Source organism: Taudactylus pleione, unplaced genomic scaffold, assembly GCF_031769625.1.
Source record: "Taudactylus pleione unplaced genomic scaffold, aTauple2 ptg000253l, whole genome shotgun sequence".
In the NCBI taxonomy this organism is placed as follows: Eukaryota; Metazoa; Chordata; class Amphibia; order Anura; family Myobatrachidae; genus Taudactylus; species Taudactylus pleione.
In genome coordinates this window covers 4,140,647-4,165,321 of record NW_028284655.1, presented here as the reverse complement: position 1 = coordinate 4,165,321, position 24,675 = coordinate 4,140,647, and the positions used below count along the sequence as shown (strand labels likewise).

Below are 24,675 nucleotides of genomic sequence, written 5' to 3'. Positions count from 1 at the left end.
AGAAATTTACCTTATATATAAAAAGTCCATCTAAAGTCATATAATTAACCCCAAAAGTGGAGCAGCAGAGGGCAGTGACATTAGCTTAAAGAGCAGGGAACCAACCCTTTTAAATTGTAACCTTTTTTTCTTTGCAAATAACATGATTTTCATCTGCAGAAAGAAAATTGCAGTCTTTTTCCTTCAAAAATTGCTAAGAAAATAAAGTCTTTACAAAATAATAATAATAAAAAAAATTATATATACGTGTCCTGTTGTAGATAAAGTTTTTCTTCATGGTCCCGTCATAAAACATTCATTTTATTAAAAAAAAAAAAAAAATCACTTGAGACGTTTTGTAGCACAAGTGGAGGTTCAAAAACTATACAAGATGAGGATGAAGTAGAAAAGAAAAAAAAAATTCATAGCGGCAAAAAAGCCACAATAAAATAAAACGTAAAAAGAAAGACACGAATACAGAATGGTAATAGGATGAGGACAACTACAAAAACAATGATGGGGCTGAAGCAGGTCAAGCAAACACCTGCATATTGTTGGCTTGCTCAGGTAGGCGAGATGTCTGCCCATGTGCACTCCCCACTACAACAGGGCTTGGGGTGGCATCAGACCACTCCGAAACAGAGTGAGGTGATGGACTGGACCACTGCTCTGGGGACTCCGGAGAGGGAGTCAGGTATGGGTGCTCACTGGGCATGTGCAGGTAGTGTTTAGGGGTTTCATCTTGAGAAGGTGCAAAGGTTTGCTGAGAGGCTGCGGAGACAGCTGGTGGTGTCTGGATGCTGCCTTCCCTGGCTACACTCTGCTGTTTAAAGTAGTTTCCTTCAGTAGGGGTAAGAGGCTGAGCTGATCTGTCGGCCACATGTGGCATGCTCTGCTGTCTCAGGTGAGCGGTGTTAGGGGCTACAGGGCCCATCTGACACTGCTGCTCCATAGACATCTTCACAGGACTTTGCATTGCCATCTGGTTCTGCAACATCAAGACTTGATGAGCATGCAGTTGATGTAAGTTGGGAACAGACCCTGCAGGAGCCCCTCCCATTACATTGCGTGTGGAATGTGAAGGGTTTACAGTGTTCTGCCATGCAAAGGACATATTGCCTGGGTTCAACATACCAATATTTAAACCATTCACGACACAGCTTGGTGTGCACTGTAATGGCACTCTACCTTGCAGAGCCAACATTGTACCCCCTTGGGACTCTCCAATCTCATTTAAACGTGCCAAGGACACAGCAAAAGGCCCTTCCATAAGGCCATTTACTAGAGGAGTGGAGGGCACAGACAGAGAGCCAAGGTGAAAAGTGCCAGGGGCTGACATTACTGGGGAAACAGGATTGGCACTGTAAGCACGGGGCGAGTCAAGGGAATCTACAGGTGACAGGGTAACGGAGCTCTCCATCAATCCTCCACTGCCAGGAGGGCAGTCAAGAGACAGCTTCTTATTTCTGCTTTTCGCTTCTTTAGATTCACCTCGGCTCAGACTGGCTCCACCAGCTTTGGCACTTGCACGGCGGCTCTTCTTGCCTTGTGGTGTCTGCTTGATGTTGCCCATGTAGCCATTGGGAGGGCAGAGAAGTGGTGACATGGTGTGTCCTCCGATTGTCCCCTGGGAACCTCTCACAGTGTTGTGTTCCTCCAGGAGCTGAACAATATCATGGTGTAGTCTCTCCTGCGCTATGTCCCGAGGGAGTCGATCCATATGGTCTGTAATCTCACGGTTGGCATAGTGGTCAAGAAGAACTTTTGCTGCCTCGTAACTCCCTTCTCGGGCAGCCAGGAATAATGGGGTTTCCTCCTGGAAGGGGAAACAACATTGGAGGTTATTACATAGTGAAATCAATTTCCAGTCACTGTAGCAGTAAGGGGGAAGATTTATCAAACCTTCTAAAAAGAAAAAAAGCAGAGGTATTGCACATAACCAGATTCCAGCTATTATTTTATAGAGTGTACTAGATAAACGATAACAAAAATGTGACTGGCTGCTAGGGGTCAACTCCTCTACTTCTCCTGTTTAGCAAATTTGATAATCTCCCCTGAAAAAACAAAACTACAATTCTAAAACTTAAGTTGTGAAAAGTGGAATAGCTAATTTTACACATCAAGGTAGGCTTAAAACATGAACAATGAAGTGCACATCCTAATTCTTTCCAGACGTTCAAAAGGTCTAAAAATAGTAGGTAACCGGCAAAATGGCTGCCTTCATGGTATGTAGAACAGGCAGCAATATCATCACATGCTGTATAATTCCAGCCCTCACTATGGCCGTTGCAGAGCTCCTTACGTCCAAGGTCTACTAATCGCTTGTGTGATACGGCTATAGATCATTCTATTCGGTCTTTACACACACTAACCTTGCTGTCCTGCATGTCTTTGTTGGCTCCGTTCTTTAGCAATGCTAGGGCTGCTTCAATGTTGTTCACTGCTGCTGCCCAGTGCAGAGCAGACTTGCCTATAACAGACAAAACAGGTTACCAGATCTTAACAAATAGGTCTCTGAAAACCACTGCACATGACTGGCACTTGTAGAACAGGGTCTGCTATGTCATGAATAGTTAGCATTATATAACAATGAAAGAAAAAAACACTGCATATCAATACAACACTAACCAAGCTCATCCACAGAATTGACATCAGCGTGGCAGGCTATCAGTTCTTCCACCATCCCCTCCACTGCCAATCGGGCAGCCAAGATGAGCGCTGTGGAACCATCGCCCATTCGAGCATCCAAGTCTGTGGATCTGTTCCTGATTAGGATCTGCAAAAAGGAGGGATATGAAAACCGGAATATTATAACCAGATAGTGTGCAACACAAAGGAGGTTCCAATGTAATAAAGAATCTGAGGAAAAGGTAATGCTGGAAAATTGCACAATCGATCTGGACGAACCACATCTGTAGTTTTAACTTGCCTGGAAGACTCCTTGGGCATCAGCAGCCACAGCTGCGTGCAGCGGGGTGCGGCCTGTGTTATCCTGAGCGTTGGGGTCAGCTCCAGCATCAAGCAGTCTCTTAGCAGCATCTGCTCGAGCATAGCGCGCTGCAAGGTGTAGAGCAGTCTCGCCAGTCCGATCAGTCTGGGCCCCGAGAGACGCTCCTTGGCAGATTAAGTCAGCAATAGCCGAGACCTCCCCCTCTTCCTCCTCTTCCTGAGACTCTGGCTCCAGCCCACCTCCCAGGAAGGAAGCCAGCATGAGTGGGGTGAATCCATCTAACAGAGAGAGAAGAACATGGTATCTACATTTCCAGAGAATTACACAACTCTCACAGTATTGGCGGAATCATTTTTTAAATAACTAGAGAATACGGACACAGCCAATCAATAGTAAGAATAGAGTTAGTACAGAGAAATGTAAGTACTGAACTATACTATTGAGTGGATAAATAGCATAATAATCTCTATCTCAAACAATAAAATTATTACAAAAGTGATTTTATCTTAACTTTTAAGGGTTAGGGTTGTGTGTGTGTGTGTATATATATATATATATACACACATATACATATATATATACATATATACATACATACACACACACACACACACACACACACACGTATGCATATATACACACTGATCAGCCTCAACATTAAAACCACCTGTCCAATATTGTCCTCCTTGTGCCGCCAAGCACCAAGACATTGGCAGCAGATCCTTTAAGTCCTGTAAGTCACGAGGAGAGGACTCTATGACCCATTGTGAACTCTTTGTCATGTTGCTCAAACCATTCCTGAGCAAATTCTGAAGTGGGGCAGGGCACATTATGCTGCTGAAAGAGGCCACTGCCATCCGGGAATACCATTGTCATTAAGTGGTGTACTTGGTCTGCAACAAATTTTAGGTACGTGTCAAAGTAATATCCACATGAAAGCCAGGAACCAGTTCGGGGGCTCACGTGCCCACTGTAGGCACTTTCAGTGGTGGACAGGGAACAGCATGGGCACTCTGACCGGTCTGCAGCCTCGCAGCTCCATACATAGCATGGTCTGATTCACTGTGTAGTCTGACATCTTTCTATCATGGCATTAATCTTTGCAGCAATTTACTGCTACACTAGCTCTTCTGTGAAATAGGACAAGATGGGCGAGCCCTCGTTCCCTACGCACATCAATAAGCCTTCGGCGTCTATGACCTCGTCGCCAGTTGTCCTTCCTTGGACCATTTTCAGTAGGTAGTAAACACTGCTTACTGGGAACACCCCACAAGACCTGCCGTTTTGCAGATGCTCTAACCCAGTCGTCCAGCCATCACAATTTAGCCCTTGTTGCTCAGATCCTTATGCTTGCCCGATTTTCCTGCTTCCAACACAAACTACATGAACTGAGTGTTCACTTGCTGCCTATTAGATCCCACCCCTTGACAAGTACCATTGCAAGGAGACAATCAATGTTAATCACTTCACCTGACAGTGGTGTTAATGCTATGGCTGATCCGTACATGAATGTTAACTTCAGTAAAGGCATTTTTGGTCATAAGAAATGTAAAACTGATCCATTTATTTTTTAAGGTTATGCTCATTCTATTACTGGAGTCCTGGATCCTGGATTATATTATAACACACACATTATTCATTTATATGTTAAAAGATCAGTTGAGTAAGGAACGTTCAGTGCTGGAAATGAAATGGTAAATTTACAATTGGACGTTTTGTTCTTTCATGAATAGAACCGTACGAAGGTCTTTAGGGCTCTTAAATGTCAAATACAGGGAAGACAATGGCACTATTGTGAATCCTGGTCTTTGCAGTGAGACGTTCACCTATTATCAATACTGAGCTTGCAGCAACTATTACTTACCATTAATATGTGTTAATAGACAAACCCAGGGGCATTGCTAGGCTCTGCTTTATTCCAACATAATATTCATAACAACATATCATTTATCAATGTTACCTATTATTATTACCCAGCTATATGCCTGAGGGACAAGAGTTGTGGTGAATTAATCTGTACATCCAGTCACTAAATCTTCTGTGCCCCTAGCAATACCTCCAAGCTCTCCCCATAAACACAGCAGGGTATGAAACACAAGGCTCTGTGGTGCCCCAGATCTTCCATCCGTCCAACTGAAGCTGCTGTAAAAATGGGGCTGGCCGAACTCTGCAGTAGATAGGTCACTATGCATGGGCACTGTGCTTACCATAGGCGACAATTAACACTATTTTACACTGGCATAATCACTACAGTGAACGGGGTTCACAAAGTACACATAGGGGCAAATTCAGAGTTGGACACAAATGGGCGTAGAACTAAATGTGGATATTTGCATATATGTCAAGTTGTACGTACATATGTATGCAACGGCACCAAACCTGCACCTATACACTTTAGGTCATCATTATTATTGTGCACTCACACCAGTAATACCCTTCGGTGTAAGTGACCCCTCTGAAAAGGGGTCAGCTACAGTGCTGCGCTAAGAATGGCACGGGCTTGCCTGCACCAGCCCCATACTGCGTGTGCATTAGGTTTCCATGTGGTGGAAAACATTATGGCCCAGCTTAACAGCAGAAGCATCAGGTGCCTGCATTCTCACCTGGCCCTCTCACGTTGACATCCATGCCGTCACACTCATAGTCTCCCTGAGGTGGTGTCAATGCCGTAGCTGGAGGAAGTCTAATGTCGGCAGCTGCCAAATGGTGCTGTGTCCAAGGGCGTGGGTCCACCGGATCCTGGCGACAGGGAGAAAGCTCCTCTGACTGTGAATAAAGGGATAAAGAGAACTAAATTTACACGTTTTTTCAGTGGAGTTTTTAACTTGCATTGACCCAAGTGTGTTCTGAATACAGAAATATCTCTGTGTACTTACCTTCAGTCTCTTGGTCTCAGGACAGTCAGTTTCTGTCCAGTCTTCAGATGGGTCCTCCATGAGGCGCTCTGCCTTGGCAATGTTCCTGGAGAGAGAAGTACAAGGTCAGCAGGGTAAAAACAGGATGGACACACAACCAAAGGACCAGTCCCTATTCTTACTTGAGTCCAAGAGCATCTTGTCCCACAGGCTCCCTGCGGTCTCTTTCCTTCTTCAAGATGAATCCTTCTGGAAACCACAATGTGCTATGGGCTCTTTTCCTACGAGACACCAGGACTCCTAACACTGCGACAACCAAGACCAGCAAACCGGCCACTCCCACTAGCGGCAGCAGATGGAACGGTGAGGTTTCATCTTCAATTTTATCACCTGGGGAGAGATACAAAGGATCTCATCGTATAACTAATGTGCCCTGATCGTAACTGTAGCTAAGCAAGTGATCCTGTGACATTGGGTAGCTCACACAACTCCTGCTCTCGGAGAATGGAAGATCGCTTTACTAGATCATGTACTTCATCATGAACGGCGTATGGCTGCTTTTCACATAGAGAATGGGGTTATTTCATTCCATAAAAAAATGGGGGATGTATATAGACAGCCAACCATACTGCCAGCCATACTCAGGAGCAGATCTGGAAGGTCTTTGACAATACAACATGGTTTCTTTCTCGACCATTCCATTAAGGACCATGTGCATTAACTCTATGCAATGCTTGATTATTAAGCCTTGTTTAAACTATGAAGTCTCAATTTACAGATTGACTGTCTCTTCTCTTTTCTTCCCATTTCCTTTCTTCCTTTTCTTCTCTTCCTGTCTTTTGTTTTTACCTGTATTTAGTTTTATTAGTTTTATACTAGCCCCTTTTTTTTACCCCTTGTAATGGGGCTTTATGTTCATAATTGAAGTTAGATTCCGCAAAATAGTTTATTTTATGTTATTTGAGTTGAGGTTGGTTGAGACCACATTCTTCCCAAACTTCTAGAAAAGATTAAAAACAGGTGCTTTTTTGTAGTATAATATTTATTTCGGAATTGTGATAAAGTTTTAACTATTGATGTACTTTGTCAATTTTTGCTCAAATCTGTAATGGCTTTACTTGTTTGTGTTGTGCAATAAACAGATCTTATTAAAAAATAAAAACAAGTGTCTTGAAATATTTATGGATCTGCCACACCCACTTGTCTCACCGCACATAGGACCCGATTCAGACCTGTTCGCTAGCAAGCGGCCGCTCGTTGCAGACGATGTTCGCTAATGTGCGCATGAGTGTAGTTCGCAGTGCGCGTGCGCAAACTAGTACGAGCGCTTGCCCTGCAAAGACAGCCCAGTGGAATGAGTGACAGGAGAGGTCGTTTGTAGGTGGTAACAGGGGCAGGGCAGTAGTAACGGGGGAGTGGAGTTGCAGACGCAGGCGTGCCAGAGTGTTTTCACGCCGTTTCTGGGGCGTGCTTATTTAACAGGCAGCGTCATAGTACACGTCACCTGGTTGACTTATACACTGAAGTGCTCACAGTAGGGTACAGTCAACCGCAAGCACTGCGCTCAGATCCGATGGAAACCGATATACCGATATTTGTATATACTTCCTGGAGATGACGTACGCTAGTGGGCGGCTAGAGACAGGCTGGTGGGCATCTATAAACACTAAGTGATCGCTCGCCAAGACATAGTGGGCGTGCTTATGCCTTGCTGAGCGAGCGGCTGCCTTGACTTAATTTAGCAAAATTTAAATACGCTGGGAGCAAACGGCTGCGTCTAGCGAGCGGGTCTGAATCAAGTCCATAATTCACAGCCCAACACTACTTACCGCGCACAGATATCATCGGATAAGGAAAGTGCAGTCGCTCTACAGCGCTCAGTGCAGCCAGGTAGTCCGCCGCATTCTTTGCATCAGGGAAACACTCAGACTGTTCTTTGTCCATCGGTTTCATACATAAACGATTGTCAATTTCCAACGACACCTCGGACCTGTCCGAAGATATAACGTGCATACGTAATAAAAAACATCCCAACACTGGTTCCTTCTTTCAAAAGCCACAGCAATCACCATATCCAAGGACGCTCAAACCCTGTACACGTACCCTATAATATCACTGCCCAGCTCCCTCTTCACCCGTCTTTCTGCCGCCTGACTTTTCCGGTACGGCTTAATTAAGTACTGTCCATCTTTGTCTAGGCGGAATCGCAGAGCAGTGCGGAGGATGGCACTGAGTCTCTGTAAGAATGCTTTGCTTTCCTTCAGCAGTTCCTCTGGGGGTAGCAGCACCACTACGACCAGAACTCCATCTGCCAGCTTTTCTCCATCCGGGCCTCCAGCACAGTCCAGTCCGTCCCAGCCGCATTCCTCAGAGTTACAACCCTGATCACAGCGGCCATCTCCATAATGATCCATGCAGTACTGCTCATAGACAGGGCTGGGGAAGGAAAAGGACATTTTTGGATGTAATTATAGAAATCTATGATAAGTTTGTAGGATGTTTATATGATTTCACAAAGTCTGTGGAAGCCTGTCTTGGGCTTCCTTATTGGTCAGTGTCACTCTCAATATCAGGCACTATTTCCCCCCCTCATTACACATTCACCCAGCCTTCATTTTCAAGTAGTTCTTACTTGCAGCTCCGCTCGCTCCTATCACGACAGTCGAAGTTATCATAGAGGCAGCCGGCTGATGCACATTCATGATCACACCGCGAATTGTTGAAGAGGACACGGCAACCTTGCCATGGGCAGTTCTTCCATGGGTCATCTATGCTCAAGGCACAATCTCCACCATCCCACCTACATTCCACAGAATTGCATTCCCGGTCACAACGGCCATCTCCAATTTTCCCCAAGCACTGTGCGGGTCCACATTCTGGAGCTTGTGTGGGGTTGGGATCCTTATGAACCCACATCTCACACCGTGGTCCAGCTAGGTTAGGTGGGCACTGGCAGGTGAAATATGGAAACTTGACAGATGTGATGCACTGGGCACTATTTTGGCATGGGGAAGGGGAACGGGAACAAGGAGGGTATGGTGGCTGTGGGGGAGCTGAACTATTCACAGAAGTTTGGCAATCAACACCAGGTGGACAGACACAGCGAGGACCCTGAGGTGTAGGGAAACAGGTGGTGCCGGATGGACAAGCAATGTCCCTGCAGGAATTCAGGGGGCGCTCACAGGAGGGTCCGGAAAAACCCTACAAAACAGACAAATATATTAAAGATAACCTCAATAATGTTAGTTACCGGACAGTTCCTAGCATGAGGGAATGTATCTATGTATGATACAGTCTTATGTTGTCACTTATGACGGTCTCGGACACCTTTTTTGACTATCATCATCCCTTTAGTCTATTCTGGGAATATCCATGTCTATAAACATCTTACCCAAAATGATTCCTCTAAGCTATTGTACTGTGAAAGGATCATATCTTATTAAGGGGGGAGATGTATCAAGCCCTGGAGAGAGATAAAGTGAGGAGAAATCTAGCACAGTCTTTGAAATGACAAAAGCTAAACGGTTGCTTTGGCCAACTACACTGCTATCTCTGGCCAAGGAATGACATCTCCCTTTAAGACTGACCTGATGGCTCAGGAATAAGATGAAGGAATTAGGAGTAGAAGTCGTCATACAATGGAAACGCTACTGAACCCATAATCTGTATAAGCAGACTTAAGGGGCCTATCCATTACCCGACTTTGTTCACAAAGTCGGGGATTGGATAGCTGGCAAGGACCAGCGATGCGCGTGCACGCTGGGTCCTTGCCGACCCCGACTATCTACTGAACGTGCACGTCAACCTGATGACGCTCGTCAGGTTCGGCATGTTCAGAGATAGGAGGTCGGGCTCCTGCACTGAATGACGTTCAGTTCGGGCACCGCACCTCGGCGACCTGAAGGTCTGAACGCTAGACGTTCAGTCTTTCAGGTCACCTAGTGGATAGGCCCCTTTACAAACACCATCAAAATCATTACTAGCAAATCTTTTTTTATACCTTTCATCCCTTAATATAGGGTTTGACAGCCTCTAACATGAGACACATAATATAGACATGAAGGTACACGAGTTTGGAGTACAAATGCTTACAGAGGTACAGCGGCAGGTGTACCCAAGAGGGGTATTTACTGTTACACGGCAGACGCCTTTATTTTGGCAAGGTCGGGACTCGCAGGTATTCACTACACTCTGGCAGCGGCGTCCTGGAAGGGAATATGTAAAGGTTTGTTCACTTCATCAGAATATTGGTTCATTCTACAAAATTGAGGCATCCTGTCTGTGGGGGGGACCAGTCCACTTTAAAAATGCACTTGATACTATACATACTACAAACTTAGCTACTAGGCCCCTTTCCCATTTAGTCATAGGTAAAACCATTCTGTAAAAGGCCATTACCACTCCCCCCCCCCCCCCCCCCCCAGGTCATTACAGTGATCCCCTCCTTACCGGTATACCCATTCTTGCATATGCACTGATAGTCATTGGCCATCTGGACACAGTCCCGAGTGTTATGTGCAACACAAGGACCAGACAAGCACTCGTTGATGTCACCCTCGCATCTCTCGCCGGTGTAACCAGGAGGACAGTTGCAGCGGTAGCCCCCAACTTTATCCACGCATGTGCCGTTGTTTAAACATTTGGGCTGCCCAGGGTTAATGAAGGTGGAGCAGTCGTCCTCATTGATCTCACAAAGCACGCCTGCAGATGAAAGGAAGACGCTGGACTGTTATCAGGGAGTATAGGGGAGAGCACAAGACATCACACAAGCTAACCATGTAATACAGGAAGTGAGCTTGGAACAAAAGAACATCTATAAAAATTATCCTCAAGCCAGAAATACATCTGGAACTTCCATCTGCAGTCACATGTAGCTATGGACACCAATAATAGAAATATTTATAAAGGATAAGGATTCCTACCAAGTGTCCCTGGAGGGCAGGCGCAGATATAGCGCTCAATCAGGTCAATACAGGTTCCTCCATTCTGACATGGGTGAGACTGGCACTCATTTATGTCAATTTCACAGTTTGTTCCTTCATATCCGGCCGGGCACTGTATAGGGACAAATGACAAAGTCACTTAGCATAAGGCATACACAATACACACCAACAGGAGTCTTCTCCCCCTCTTATACAGCCTCACTCACCTCACACACAAAGCCACCAAGGTAGCTGTGGCAGGACCCTCCGTTAAGACAGGGATCTGGGTCACACTGATTGATGGGGCTTTCACAATAGCTGCCTGTGTAACCGCCTCTGCAGAAACACTTGTGGGAGTTCCCAGTATTCATGCAGGTTCCCCCGGACTCACACAGCTGATCTACACGTACACCTAGGGTACAAACGTAGAGGGCACTGCATATACGGCTCCAACTCATTATCACTGTACTCCATTAGGACTGCCTGCATTGTCTCTTACCTCTCCTGCTCGCTGCCACGTCACAGGAGACACGGGGCACGTCACAGTAACTTCCTGTCCATCCTGAATTACACTCACAACGAATAGAGGAGCCTATTTGTGTACAGCGACCCCCATTCTGGCAGGGAGAGCGCCGACATAGATCCAGTAGATTCTGCAATAAATCCAGATTACAAGAGCGGATGAGATCTCCACTATTCTAATGTCTTAGTGGCTAAACATCTCACATCTGCAAATTCCGTACAGCAATGCTTGCTGACCAGTAATCGGGGAGAGAATGATAACCAGCTATCAATTTCAGTGTCCTACAGAATAACAACATTGACCAGTATTTCAAACCCATCATTTTCCAGGTCGCTAACTAGTGTGGCCGTCATATAGCCTAATCCCCTCTGTGTCTCCCCAGTCTCATGACCTCCCTTTCGTCTTTCCTCCACCTCGAAGCCCCCTCAGTTCTCTAATACCTGTCCCTCTCCCCACCTCTCTATCTGATCAACCTCCCACCATTGGGTGGATAGCCACAGAAGGGTGTTGCAGTTAGAGGGGGCAGTGGGGGGAATCAGATACAAGTGATGACAGGAGTTTCCCTCGCCCTCCCCCAACACCCTTGTTGGTCTCCGGGGAATCAACTTTAGGTTGGCAGAGAAGAGAGGCTGTGGCTGTGTCTGGCACAGGCAGCCAGTGAGAACTGTGAGGGGAGAGAGGGGCCGGGGGCTGCAGCTCTCTAATGCGCATCTGCTAGACCTACACCTTGCAGCATTATAGAATATATATAATCTAATAATATTCCTCTAACAATTAGCAGATTGCCTTGGCCTCCATTTGATTAATGCCTTTAAAAGACGGAATTCCAATTTACTTCCTCACCTGACACTGCGTCCCAGTGTATCCAGTAGGGCAGATACAGCGATATGACTCAACCCTGTCCACGCACACTGCTCCATTCTGGCAGGGCCGGGAGGCGCACTCATCCACTTCAAGATGGCAGTGACTTCCAGTGAAGCCGGAACCGCACATGCAGGTGTAAGTGTCCACACCATCCACGCAGGTGCCACCATTAAAGCAAGAACTAAGATGAAGACATGAAGCTTAGTTTAGTACAGTGACGGCAGCCAGTATTAGGGACTGGACAAGACATTATTTTATACACCGATCACTTCCACATTTACTCAGTTTTGCTTGACAAATGGTAACTCTTGATGAATCATTATTTGGCCGCAAAACAAAACTATAAACCTCTGACTCAAAATTAGAAGCTGGAAATACATATTTACACAGGGACAGTGCTGTCCCTGCTGTGGTGATAGGGCAAAGACAGCAGCAGCTGTCGATATCGGTCAGTGCCACAGACCGTTCCAACATTGGCTGGCACATCGGCGAGCTATTTAGTAGATAGAGCCGATAATGATAGGGGTGCACAGAGCCCCTGTCATTTACCACCCAACGCAACAATAATTCATGGGGAGAAGCAGCATCAGCACACATAACGTGCGCTCATACCACTCCTCCCCCATATCACCCCTTCACACATCACCCCCAGTATTCTAATGTAGGCATGAGTACAATAAGGCCATGATTCAATGGATGCAATTGCCAACAGAAGCCAACCAGGACACAGAACAATACACACGGGAGAAAGCTGTATTATTTTCACATGGTCAGAGGCAGAGGAGACTACTAGAAGGCGACAGTCACCAGCACTAGTGAAGCACTTGTAATTGGCTGTCTGTGAATGCCCAATAGGCAGCGGCTTTATTGCTCCAGCACATGTTATGGTTTGTGTGCTGTGTAAGCGATGTTTTGCTCCCTTGCATGTGAGAATGGGAGCTTTTTCTGACGTATTAGACAATAACTACGTTTTATTGATGCCTAATAGTGGATCGCATTTTGCAAACAAAACAAAGTACTATCAATAAGGGCGTCTGTGTACGCGACATATGGCTGCGTATGAAACTGGTGCCGAACTGCACATCGTACATTAGTCGCAGCTTTGCCCGTACAAACAATTGCACCTTTTTTGGTGAATGCAAATAGTGCCCGGCTCTGAATCAGGACCTGTATAATATTATAATTATTAAACAATATTTATAAGGTGCCATAAATCTCTGCTGCGACATACAGAGCAAATATACAACACATGGTAAACAACTAACAGAAAAACATATATACATAATTACAAATACAGGGATAGAACGAATGTATACCAATTGCCTGAGATTGCATATTTATAGAAGGGTTGATATCATTACCCCCATTTTGTTTCAGAAACATCGGTGCTAAAAGACAGTCAACATTTGGACGATTATTGCTTATAAACTCCTGTATTTCTGGACACTGACAACGTCAAACCCACTTACTATGAGCACTGAGTATGCATTCACTTCACTCATTGATTGACATAAGAAAAACACATTAATTGCAATGAAAGGAATCGTATCTAATGGGTTCGGTAAAATGAGGAGCCCCACCTTTCTGTACAATCCTGTATGTTGGTCTCGCAGGCAGGCCCCGTGTACCCAGGAGCACACACACACACGTAGCTGTTGACAAAGTCCAAGCAGGTGGCCCCATTACGGCACGGGTTGCTGAGACATTCGTTAATTTCATTTATACATCTCAATCCAGTGAATCCCGGCTGACAGGTGCAGAAGAAAGAGTTTATCCCGTCTCTACAGGAACCGCCATTGAGGCAGGGATCTAGGAGAAGGGTAGAGACAAAACGCAGCTTATAGTCTGTCACAGGATGTAAAGTAGCTTTCCTCTATTTTTATTGTTTGATCCATGAGCCGCTCACTTGGGGCACAGTCATTAATATCCGTTTCACAGTCGGGACCTGTGTAACCTGGTTTGCATGCACAGTTGTATCCTCCAGGAAGATTTGTGCACTGTCCGCCATTTTGGCATGGGCTTCTGCTGCACTCATCCACATCAATGTCACATGACTCCCCTGTAACAGCAAGAATGGCAATGTTACCCAGAATGCCGCCAAGCTCATTATAAAGGGTTGGCTGGGCTGCAATACTTATCTATATATCTTGCAATCGCTTGCAAATCGGGCACTTTAAAGTTGGAAACGACCAGCGATGCGCGTGCCCGCTGGTCGTTTCCGATATCAATCATCGGGCAAACATGCTGGTCAACCTGACGATAACGTCAGGTTCAGCATGTTCCCAGATGATTGATGAGCCTGCATCGAACGACTGCTCATTCAGTATAGGCTTATCACAGACATAGTGATAAGGTGCCAGCCAATCAGCTCCCAACTGTCATTTTTCAAACACAGCCTGTGAGATGACAGTTGGGAGCTGATTGGCTGGCACCTTATCACTTTATTATCAATTTTCACTCTGTCTCCGAGACCCCACAGAAACGACAGCACGATTACAATGTCGTAATAGTGCTGTCGTTTCTATGGTCTGCTAGTGGATGGGCAGCTTTACTAGTTAACAAGTCTGTGATGCTGTTTTGCCTTTTTATCATGATCCACAGAGTATATAAGTTGGAAATGTTTTGATTTGCTACTCACCTTCCCAGCCAGGGGAACAATTACAGGAGTAACTCTTGTAGTCCGAGGTAGGTCTGCAGATTCCGCCATTATGGCAAGGCTCGTGCTTGCAGGGGTCCAGAAGCGTCTCACATATCAGACCTTTAAGAGAAGAAGGGAGATACACAAAGTGCTGCTTACTAACAGTAATAATTACAATAACTCACAGCATTGAAACTGTAACCTACAAATAGAGGACACAGCCAGTTTGTGTGTGCATGCTGCATATTAATTCTCTAGTAATATCCCTGAGGCTGCACTAGAACAGCCATTTCCTCCAACCTCCAAAATGTCTGCATTCGCTGGAAAGAGGACATTTCCATATTCCAGATGCATGGTTATTGCAGCCTTCCACGCTCCTCACCTGTATATGGCAGTGTACACAGGCAGCTGTATCTTGCAATGCCGTCAACACAGGTCCCTCCATTCAGACAAGGAGCTGACGCGCACTCATTAATATTAATCTGGCATAAATTACCTGGAAATAAAAATTCCTCTATTACACAACTAGGTGAAAACAAAAAAGTGATTTGAGAGATTATATATATATATATTTTTGTTTTCATAGGTCTCTAGATATTGAACATACAGTGCATCCGGAGTATTCACAGCGCTTCACTTTTTCCACATTTTGTTATGTTACAGCCTTATTCCAAAATGGAATAAATTCATTTTTGTCCTCAAAATTCTACACACAATACCCCAAAATGGCAACGTGTAAAACGTTTTTTTTTTAGATTTTTGCTCATTTAATAAAAAAAAAAAAAACAACAAAAAAAAATCACTTGTACATAAGTATTCACAGCCTTTGCCATGAAGCTCAAAATTGAGCTCATGTGCATCCGGTTTCCAATGAACATCCTTGAGATGTTCCTACAGCTTAATTGGAGTCCACCTGTGGTAAATTCAGTTGACTGGACATGATTTTGAAAGGCATACACCTGTCTATATAAGGTCCCACACTTGACAGTGCATGTCAGAGCACAAACCAAGCATGACGTCCAAGGAATTGTCTGTAGACCTCCGAGACAGGATTGTCTCAAGGCACAAATCTGGGGAAGGGTACAGAAAAATATCTGCTGCTCTGAAGGTCCCAATGAGCACAGTGGCCTCCATCATCCGTAAATGGAAGAAGTTCGGAAACACCAGGACTCTTCCTAGAGTTGGCCGGCCGTCTAAATTGAGCGATCGTGGGAGAAAGGCCCTAGTCAGGGAGGTGACCAAAAACCCGATGGTCATTCTATCAGAGCTACAGCATTCCTCTGTGGAGAGAGAAGAACCTTCCAGAAGGACAACCATCTCTGCAGCAATCCACCAATCAGGCCTGTATGCTAGCGTGGCCAGACGGAAGCCACTCCTTAGTAAAAAGCACATGGCAGCCCGCCTGGAGTTTGCCAAAATGCACCTGAAGGACTCTCAGACCATAAGAAACAAAATTCTCTGGTCTGGTGAGATACAGATTGAACTCTTTGGCGTCAATGCCAGGCGTTATGTTTGGAGGAAACAAGGCACCGCTCATCACCAGGCCAATGCCATCACTACAGTGAAGCATGGTGGTGGCAGCATCATACTGTGGGGATGTTTTTCAGCAGCAGGAACTGGGAGACTAGTCAGGATAGAGGGAAAGATGAATGCAGCAATGTACAGAGATATCCTGGATGAAAACCTGCTCCAGAGCTCTCTTGACCTCAGACTTGGGCGACGGTTCATTTTTCAGCAGGACAACTACCCTAAACACACAGCCTAGAGATCAAAGGAGTGGCTTCAGGATAACTCTGAATGTCCTTGTGGCCCAGCCAGAGCCCAGACTTGGATCCGATTGAACATCTCTGGAGAGATCTGAAAATGGCTATACACCGACGCTTCCCATCCAACCTGATGGAGCTTGAGAGGTGCTGCAAAGAGGAATGGGCGAAACTGCCCAAAGATAGGTGTACCAAGCTTTTGGCATCATATTCAAAAAGACTTGAGGCTGTGATTGCTGCCAAAGGTGCATCAACAAAGTAATGAGCAAAGGCTGTGAATACTTATGTAGATGTGATTTCTTAGTTTTTGTTTTTTTTTAATATTAAATTTGCAAAAAATTTTAAAAAAACTTTTTACGCGTTGTCATTATGGGGTATTGTGTGTAGAATTTTGAGGACAAAATTAATTTATTCCATTTTGGAATAAGGCTGTAACATAACAAAACGTGGAAAAAGTGAAGCGCTGTGAATACTTTCCGGATGCACTCATACTCAGATATAATGGTAAACGCTGTACACAGATTTAGTGGCGGATTCAATTAGCTGTGATGCTTACAGACAGCTTGTAGCTTCAGATTAGAACTCCCGAAGCTATTCAATTATAAGCCCATTTGCTCACGCGGTAAGCCTGCAGTGAACTTGAGTTAACCCATAGATTCCAGCTTAAGTGCTCGGAGCGATGGGTTCACTCACGGCGGCCGCAGTAAGGACAGAAAGTCATACTTACCAGGGATTTCTGTTCACACCTCAGGAGGTTGCAAACAGAAAGCCGCGTTAAATGCAGCCTGCGGGCTTATCGCTGGCTGCAATTGAACAGCCCCTGGCACTTAAACTGGTAGCTACAAGCCCACGAGTTATTGAATCTGGCCCTTAAGCTACTTAAACTAGCTGGAGCGATATGGATATAAACACACTGAATTTAATCAAATTTATGATGAAGTGGCCGCGTGTCTCCACCACCAATATGGTAGACCGTTAATAAAAGGGAAGTGTTTAGTTGTAGCAGGTGAAGGTTACACACAATCTGTATGGACACGGGGTGGATGAGAAAATAGAAGTATGTGCAGTGACATTACCACGGAAACCGTCTCTGCAGTGGCAGAGCGGTCCTCCAGCGTGGTCAATGCAGGTGCCTCCATTCTGGCAAGTGCTGGCCGTACAACCATCTGTGCTCCGCCGGTCACACATTATCCCTGTCCAGCCGGGGTGGCATTCACATGTATATCTAGGAGATGGAGAAAGAACAGGGGAGTCAGCGGATAATAAAGGCGCTGTTCCATCACATTTCAGGAGATCAAGAAGCGCGCTGAAACATAACATATAGGCTCGATGACGGGACGGTGTTATATGTAAACGGTTCTTGCATTAAGGAACAACTATTCTCGCATTTATCACACATTTGCTATGAACACTCAGCATAATGGTAATTTTCAATTTGCAAACATTATTCATGCAAGAGGAGGGAACCATTGTTTTGTTAGATCACTATGCTGCCCATCCACTAGCAGACTTGTCCCTGAAAGATGAAAGATCAAAAGATCTTCACAAATCGTTCATCAATTCCTGATGATCATTATCGTTCATGTGCATGAACGATTTGTGAACGATTGCACAAAAGGACCGTAGACCATAGACCAACGATTTTCAAAGCAGTTGTTAATAAAAGAGGGCTGAAATATTTATTTCCATCTATATATGTTGGTCGTTCCGGCTTTGAAAACGTGCACCGATGCATGAACGATAACGATGTCCAATAACGACTAATTGACAGGCAAAACAGGACGACGCAAAGGACCGGTGGGATCGCGCATCGCTGGTCGTTTAGGGCATTTTGCGGACGATTTCCAAGCGATTGAACGATAACGAGGGTCGTTGTTGCTCAATCGCTGGGCAGCTTTACATGAAACAATGAACTGCTTCTTGGAAAAAAGGTTTACAAATGCAAATAACTATATTCAGTGCACCAATAAGAGAGCAGTAACATCTGCAGTCATACATTACGTCCGCACTGCTTACAGAGTGCCTGATAGCGGAACAGCACTCACCCTTCCGTGAATTTGCGGCACACGCCATGGACACACCCTGGTGTGCAGAGCTGGGTGGGATTACACAGAGAGTCCCGAGGGCCCCCACCCTCTGGGCATAGGCAGCGGAAACCACTCTGTACAGTCTGGCAGGTACCGCCGGCTTTGCATGGGTTGGATGCACAGGGGGACACCTCAATATTACACAGAGGACCTGGATGATAGAATATAGAGAGACCAATATACCATCAAAATGGTCAATGTGAGAAGTGAGCTTTGCATGGAATTTAAAGACAAATGTACTTTGTTACAATACAATAGGAAAACCCTTTGTTTTACAAGTCAGACACTGACTGGATAATAAAATGATTAGTGGAACCAATGAGAAAGTCCAAGCTAGATGAGCCTTCTAAGGTTGGGTTGTCCATGGTTTCAAAACAGAGGGGGGAGAACCATCGTTGGTTCACCATAGTGCATACGCAGAATGCGGCCGCCATACACCATCGGACCAGTCGCTTTACATCATTGATAGCTACACTAATCACCATTGTCAGTGAACCATCCCTACTCTAAGGTTCCTCACCCAAGAAAATACAAAAAAAAGTGACTATTCTACAGTAAATTACTAACACCATATCATAACTAATTCTGTACCACAAACATTCTATTCTCTATCCACAGTGGACAACAGCTAGTTTCCCCGGTGCAATATATTTATGCTCCAGTCCAACATGGACATAACTCACCCCACAAAATAAAAACTTGCTTGGGACAGAGCTTAAACTTAGCTCATGTTCCCTAATTAGATATTTGCTTTCCCCTGTCCTTGACCTAGTCCTGTTCTTCAAACTGACCCTTTGACGCTCTCAACTTCCTAAAAATGGTCTTTCTCCCAAATGCCACTGCCATCTGGTCTTCATTAAAAAAAATCTTCAAGTAACTGCGAACCATTTATGGTACTGAAAAAAGGCTGTGGTTGTACAGGAAAAAAAAAAAAAAACAAAGATCCTCCTCTGGCTGTACAAAAATAGATTTAAAACAACAATTTTGTAAAGTGTAGGGGGAACAAAAAAAAACGAACAAACAAGCAAAACTCTATGGGTTGGAAAATATATGCCTTGCTCTAAAATAGACTGCATGGGGTCAAAAACAGCAGCTGTCTTTGTATGACCCTCCCTCATTGGCCCTGTAACTCGCCCGGTGCACCTGGCAGCCATATACAGCAGCTCCACTGGAAGCCACAAGACCTACAGATAATGATAGAGAACAGATTTCCAAGACTCAGGATTTTGGGTACATCAAGGCTCAGGGCTAATGGGTGACTCAGCCTAGATCCATGTAACTCCACATAACCTACATGCAAATAGATTCTATGCATTTAACTCCAGAAACTAAAATACACCTGACCAGCGCTGCTCAATGGGTTATAGTTACTTACCACCTGTTTGTAACGGCTTTGGGGGGGCGATAGAACAACATACAAAATCAGGCTTGATTTGCATGTAATATTACTGTCCTCTTAAATCCAGCCCTCCAAGCTGCCGAGAATCGGCGACTTTGAAAAGCCGAACTTTAGTAAATATACCCCAATACGGCCATAAGACTTTAGCCTTATAAACACTGAGTTTACATTGGACAATTATTTTTAGTTCCAACACACTATGGCTTCGGATATCTAAGGCGGCAGAGTGAGGAAAAGGCTGACAAGGCTTCACATGGGAAAGCATCTCAAGGTTATCTTGTTTAAACGGTTTCCAGCCATGGTTATAGACAAAATAAACATTACAATTAAGAAAAATTGGACAGGATACCATCACATAAGAATGTTCTCCCTCAAGGCATCATTTGAAAACAAACTTTATTATAGCTACAGAAAAGCTTGGAGGTCAGAAGGGTTTTTATTTTTATTTTTTTTAAGAGCTTTTTTTTTCTTCTTTTCAATAAAATGTATGTAATGAAAACCCTGTAAAATGAATGTGTAATAACATATTGGTCCACATCTGGTTTCAGCTGGACACAGAGGTCTAATCGCCACCTCTACAAGTGACTTATTGTGTTCCAAAGGCTGTAAAATCAAATTAGACAGCTCTGTGCATTCCTAAAATGTTTTCGTAAACTTCAAAAATGATCCCTCCAGTCTCTCCTCCATCCACAGCAGTGACTGCACACAGGCAGAGCTACAGTTACCAACAAGACCCCGATTATTTACAGCGTCACATTTTGGGATTGCCATGGGGATTTTTTTAAATCAACATTTGAAAAACTGAGCAAAGATGCTACAATCACAAAATGCTCTGCAATACAATATATATATATATATATATATATATATATGTTTATATATATATATATATATATATATATATATAATCACACACACACTGTTTAAATGGAGCATGGAATAGGGAATATACAGAATTTCCCCAAGTGACGTTCTTGTATTCAGTATGGTAGGGAACATAAATCTGCGAATGGAATGTGCACGGGATCTACAGATGTGTCCTCATACATCTAGCCTCCTTGCGCATTAAATAGCCCTTCTAGTCGCGCCATGCCGTGGCATGACTCTGTAGCGCTGAGCGTCTTTTTGTGCGACTTTTTACCTTCAAATGAATAGCTAGCACAAGCAGCTTCTGCTGATTACAATGATAAGCGGCATGCCTATAATTTCTATATGCGACTGCGGGGGCATCTACATGTGAACTGCTACGTTACAGTATCAGTGGCTATAACACTAACGTAGCATTTTGCATGCAGATACACTCGCAGTCGCTCAACACAGGCATGCCGCATATCATTTTAATCAGCAGAAGCTGCTTGTACTAGCTATTTGCATCGATGTGCGAATAAGATGCATTTGAAGGTAAAAAAGTCACATGTAAAGACGCTCGGCGCTACAGAGTCACACAGAGCTCCCGCGTTAGGTGTAGCGCACGGAGGATAGATATATGTGGACACATTTGTATCTGTACCCGGACACATTCCTGAGCATGTATAAAACAAGAATTTCCTTGGTCCTTATTAAGGACTATACACACAGAATCTTTTGATGTGCCGGTAACATAGCCCATCTCGCCAGCATTCACCCGTAACACTTGTGTGCGATGTCTATGAAGACCATGCAGCGTATCTGAGAGCACTGTCTGCGTGGTCTTCACAGAGCTCATCTGGCCCCAAGCTGCATTCACCAGGCTTTGAACACAGGTGAGAGGAGACATAGCACATAATCACACTGTGTGTATAAACCTTTCACCATACTATTTTGCACAAACACAGCGGCTTACCTGTAAAACCTGGCTTGCAGACACAGTCATATCTGTTAACGCCATCTTTGCATTCTCCATAGTCACATGGGTTGCTAGAGCAGTCATCATAATTGTACTCACAGTTGACTCCTAGGATAGCAGACAAGAGATTAGCCAAAATATCCCATGAACCATCACCAACATCAGTTCAGACTGACAAGCCTCAAAAGGACATAAAATAAATGATAGAACAAATATTGTGTAGTGCACGTTTTTCTGATTAAGATACAGTTGATGTTATTGCCGGTGAGAGGTATAGTTAAAATGTTATCTCTTGGCAAATATAAATACTCAGGGCCTGATTCAGCAGCGTACACAATGAGGATTAGACGTGCAGATAGAGCGATTGTTTGCCATCGCGCATGCGTATAAGCCGCACTGCGCCTGTGCAGCGGACGCACAGAGGAATCTATTGCAAAGTGAGTGACAGGCTGTTCGGTGGTGAGAACTGAGGGAGGGGGTAGGGTCATAAATACGCAGGCGTCTGTTCGTTTGAACGTTGTTTCATGGGCGTGCATAAATTAGCCACGGCGATTGCATACGCAGCATGAGAGCTCTCTGCGTGCGAGGAGACGTGCAGTGTCTGCAGCTGGCCAGACTTGTTAATAATGCTGTATGACTGCGCGATGTACGTCCATGGTACTGATTATTACGCAGAAGAGCGACATTGGACGGCTATGAGTAGGCAGCAGTGGGCGCCTTTATGTTGGCTGTGCTTTGGCATGCGTTAGCATAGGTGACTGCATTTGCGCTCGCTGCTTAATCAGGCCTTAGAACATTATTTTTCATAATAATATAAACAGCTATCCCACGTGTCAATCAGTGCATGGAAATAATGAATAATGATACATCATTCTATTCTGAGATATAGCTACGTCTTAGAAGGCGCATGGTACAAAATGTCGATAACCGAATGCCGACATGGTCTGAATGAGTGGTTAGGTGAAAACGACACGCCTTGCTATATTTTGCTATATCTTCTATAAACAAGACTCTCATTCCCTTATCCCCGTTAAGTTATTTTATATAAAAAATTTTTTTACAACTGTTACCGTGACACCAATATTTTTCTGCAACATTATGGCCAGGTTTTAGCTTAGCAGAACTCGCTTTTATTGCATAAAACCACCATGTTTGTATTGGCAAAAAATGTACAGTATTTAAAAGCTTTATTCTAACATTTCGTTATCTAACCGGACCCTTTTATTTATTGGGACTTATTATAGTTCTGGATTTATAGGCTGGTTATAGTAAATAGTCTTTGTCACACTAACGAATATCGGAATCAAATTAATGTCCAGATCACCATAATCATGCACTAAAGGTGAGTGCATCCGTTATAAGCATCTGTATACACCACTGGGTTTGGAGAATATACGCTATGTTGTTACACACTTTTCACCAACTCTAAGCAAACACTACAGGCCAACAGTGTTAAGTTTGCCAAAGCCCACCTTTGTCATTTATATGGTGTTTATATTTCACCACGCAGCTACACAACTGTACAGCTGTATACAGTCTGATCTTGTTTTTCATACCCACATCGCTGAGAGGAAGTTATGTTTATACACACCATTAAGCGCCCGGACAAATCTCCCCATCTATATGAAACAAATTCAGAAAACAATCTTCAAAAATGTTTCCCAAACTCTTACCCGAGGTTCCAGTCTGACAGTAACACAAGTATTTGTTGACCAAGTCAATGCATTTCCCTCCGTGCATACAAGGATTACTGTGACATTCATTAATCTGGTTCTCGCAGCGATAGCCGGTATATCCTGGGTCACATGTGCAGGTGAAACTGGCGATGCCGTCAGAGCATTTACCATGGTGACAAGGGTCAGGAGAGCATTCGTCAATGTTACGCTCACATAAAGCACCTTCAAAGCCTGCAAGAGAGGGGTGAGAAGTGACGATGGTGGAAGGAGAAGAGGCAAGAGACATGGAGAGGAAGAAGTTGCTGAAAGCAGAAACAAGCAGCACATGCCAACATGGATAAAGCCAAAAGCAAGATATGGCGTAGCCAAAAGCCAAGCATGGCCACTGAAAGAGAAGACTGGGCCCAGGGAAGCATAAGATGAAGCAGCATGAGGCACAGCAGTGTTTTGGGACAACTAGCCCAAACGGAAGCGAGCAGCAGGCAGATGAGCATAGATGGAACTCTAGAGACAGTACAAGACTTACCTCCCTGAATATATAAAGAGACATCCAGAGAGCGTGAGAGAGAACAGGATACAGCATCAGAGACAGAACCCAGGAGTAAGGTTACCCGCAGTCAGATTACACGGAGCGAAGAACTCACCCTCCGCACAACGGCACTCGTAGCCATTAGGCCTATCCACGCATTTAGCTCCGTTCTTGCAGGGAGTACTGGCGCATTCATCCGTGTCGATCTGACACATGGAACCGGTAAAACCTGACACAGAGATCTCATCATTAAACTCTTAAGTAACACACATTTTATCCTCATAACCCCTCTTGGCCTAATTTTAATAGGTATTACAGTTTACACGCAAACCTATATAGGCAACTTAAATAGAAAAAGGATTATATTTAGATTGAGCCCTATGTAAGACAACACTTCCACATTCTAGGACACTAGCAAATGATCTGAAATGATAAAAGTAAATATGAAATAACACTAAAAATGGTTTCAAAGTATTTGTGATTATTTTTCTTTTTAAACACGTTGCTTCCGAAGGCCAGTGGCGTTGGCTTAGAATAGCTAGCCTGGCTAGTAAGGGTGCCCAGATATTATTCAGGCAAAATAAGTGTAGCATGACTTTGATAAGGGGGATCCGGTTCATATATACCGACGGAGGGGATTCCAGCGGTCAGAATCCCGGTGCCGG

At 44.5% G+C, this 24,675-nt stretch overlaps 1 protein-coding gene across 1 annotated transcript in view; it reads right to left on the bottom strand.

Annotated features, from left to right (window-relative positions):
* Nucleotides 1-298: 298 nt before the first annotated feature.
* The window catches only part of NOTCH3 (notch receptor 3), a 76,766-nt gene continuing 52,389 nt past the window's right edge, over nucleotides 299-24,675 (bottom strand). The window contains exons 10-34 of the mRNA XM_088480370.1: nucleotides 24,126-24,239; nucleotides 23,479-23,712; nucleotides 21,803-21,913; nucleotides 18,540-18,732; nucleotides 17,571-17,719; nucleotides 15,114-15,227; nucleotides 14,732-14,851; nucleotides 14,000-14,152; nucleotides 13,674-13,902; nucleotides 12,073-12,274; nucleotides 11,206-11,359; nucleotides 10,934-11,118; nucleotides 10,707-10,839; nucleotides 10,234-10,485; nucleotides 9,877-9,989; nucleotides 8,417-8,985; nucleotides 7,888-8,220; nucleotides 7,614-7,774; nucleotides 5,967-6,174; nucleotides 5,806-5,890; nucleotides 5,533-5,695; nucleotides 2,909-3,207; nucleotides 2,608-2,755; nucleotides 2,352-2,449; nucleotides 299-1,795 (exon numbers count right to left, since the gene is read on the bottom strand). Coding sequence (XP_088336496.1) covers nucleotides 512-1,795; nucleotides 2,352-2,449; nucleotides 2,608-2,755; nucleotides 2,909-3,207; nucleotides 5,533-5,695; nucleotides 5,806-5,890; nucleotides 5,967-6,174; nucleotides 7,614-7,774; nucleotides 7,888-8,220; nucleotides 8,417-8,985; nucleotides 9,877-9,989; nucleotides 10,234-10,485; nucleotides 10,707-10,839; nucleotides 10,934-11,118; nucleotides 11,206-11,359; nucleotides 12,073-12,274; nucleotides 13,674-13,902; nucleotides 14,000-14,152; nucleotides 14,732-14,851; nucleotides 15,114-15,227; nucleotides 17,571-17,719; nucleotides 18,540-18,732; nucleotides 21,803-21,913; nucleotides 23,479-23,712; nucleotides 24,126-24,239 — 5,804 coding nt within the window. The 3' untranslated portion in view covers nucleotides 299-511. The remainder of the gene's footprint in view (nucleotides 1,796-2,351; nucleotides 2,450-2,607; nucleotides 2,756-2,908; nucleotides 3,208-5,532; nucleotides 5,696-5,805; nucleotides 5,891-5,966; nucleotides 6,175-7,613; nucleotides 7,775-7,887; nucleotides 8,221-8,416; nucleotides 8,986-9,876; nucleotides 9,990-10,233; nucleotides 10,486-10,706; nucleotides 10,840-10,933; nucleotides 11,119-11,205; nucleotides 11,360-12,072; nucleotides 12,275-13,673; nucleotides 13,903-13,999; nucleotides 14,153-14,731; nucleotides 14,852-15,113; nucleotides 15,228-17,570; nucleotides 17,720-18,539; nucleotides 18,733-21,802; nucleotides 21,914-23,478; nucleotides 23,713-24,125; nucleotides 24,240-24,675) is intronic.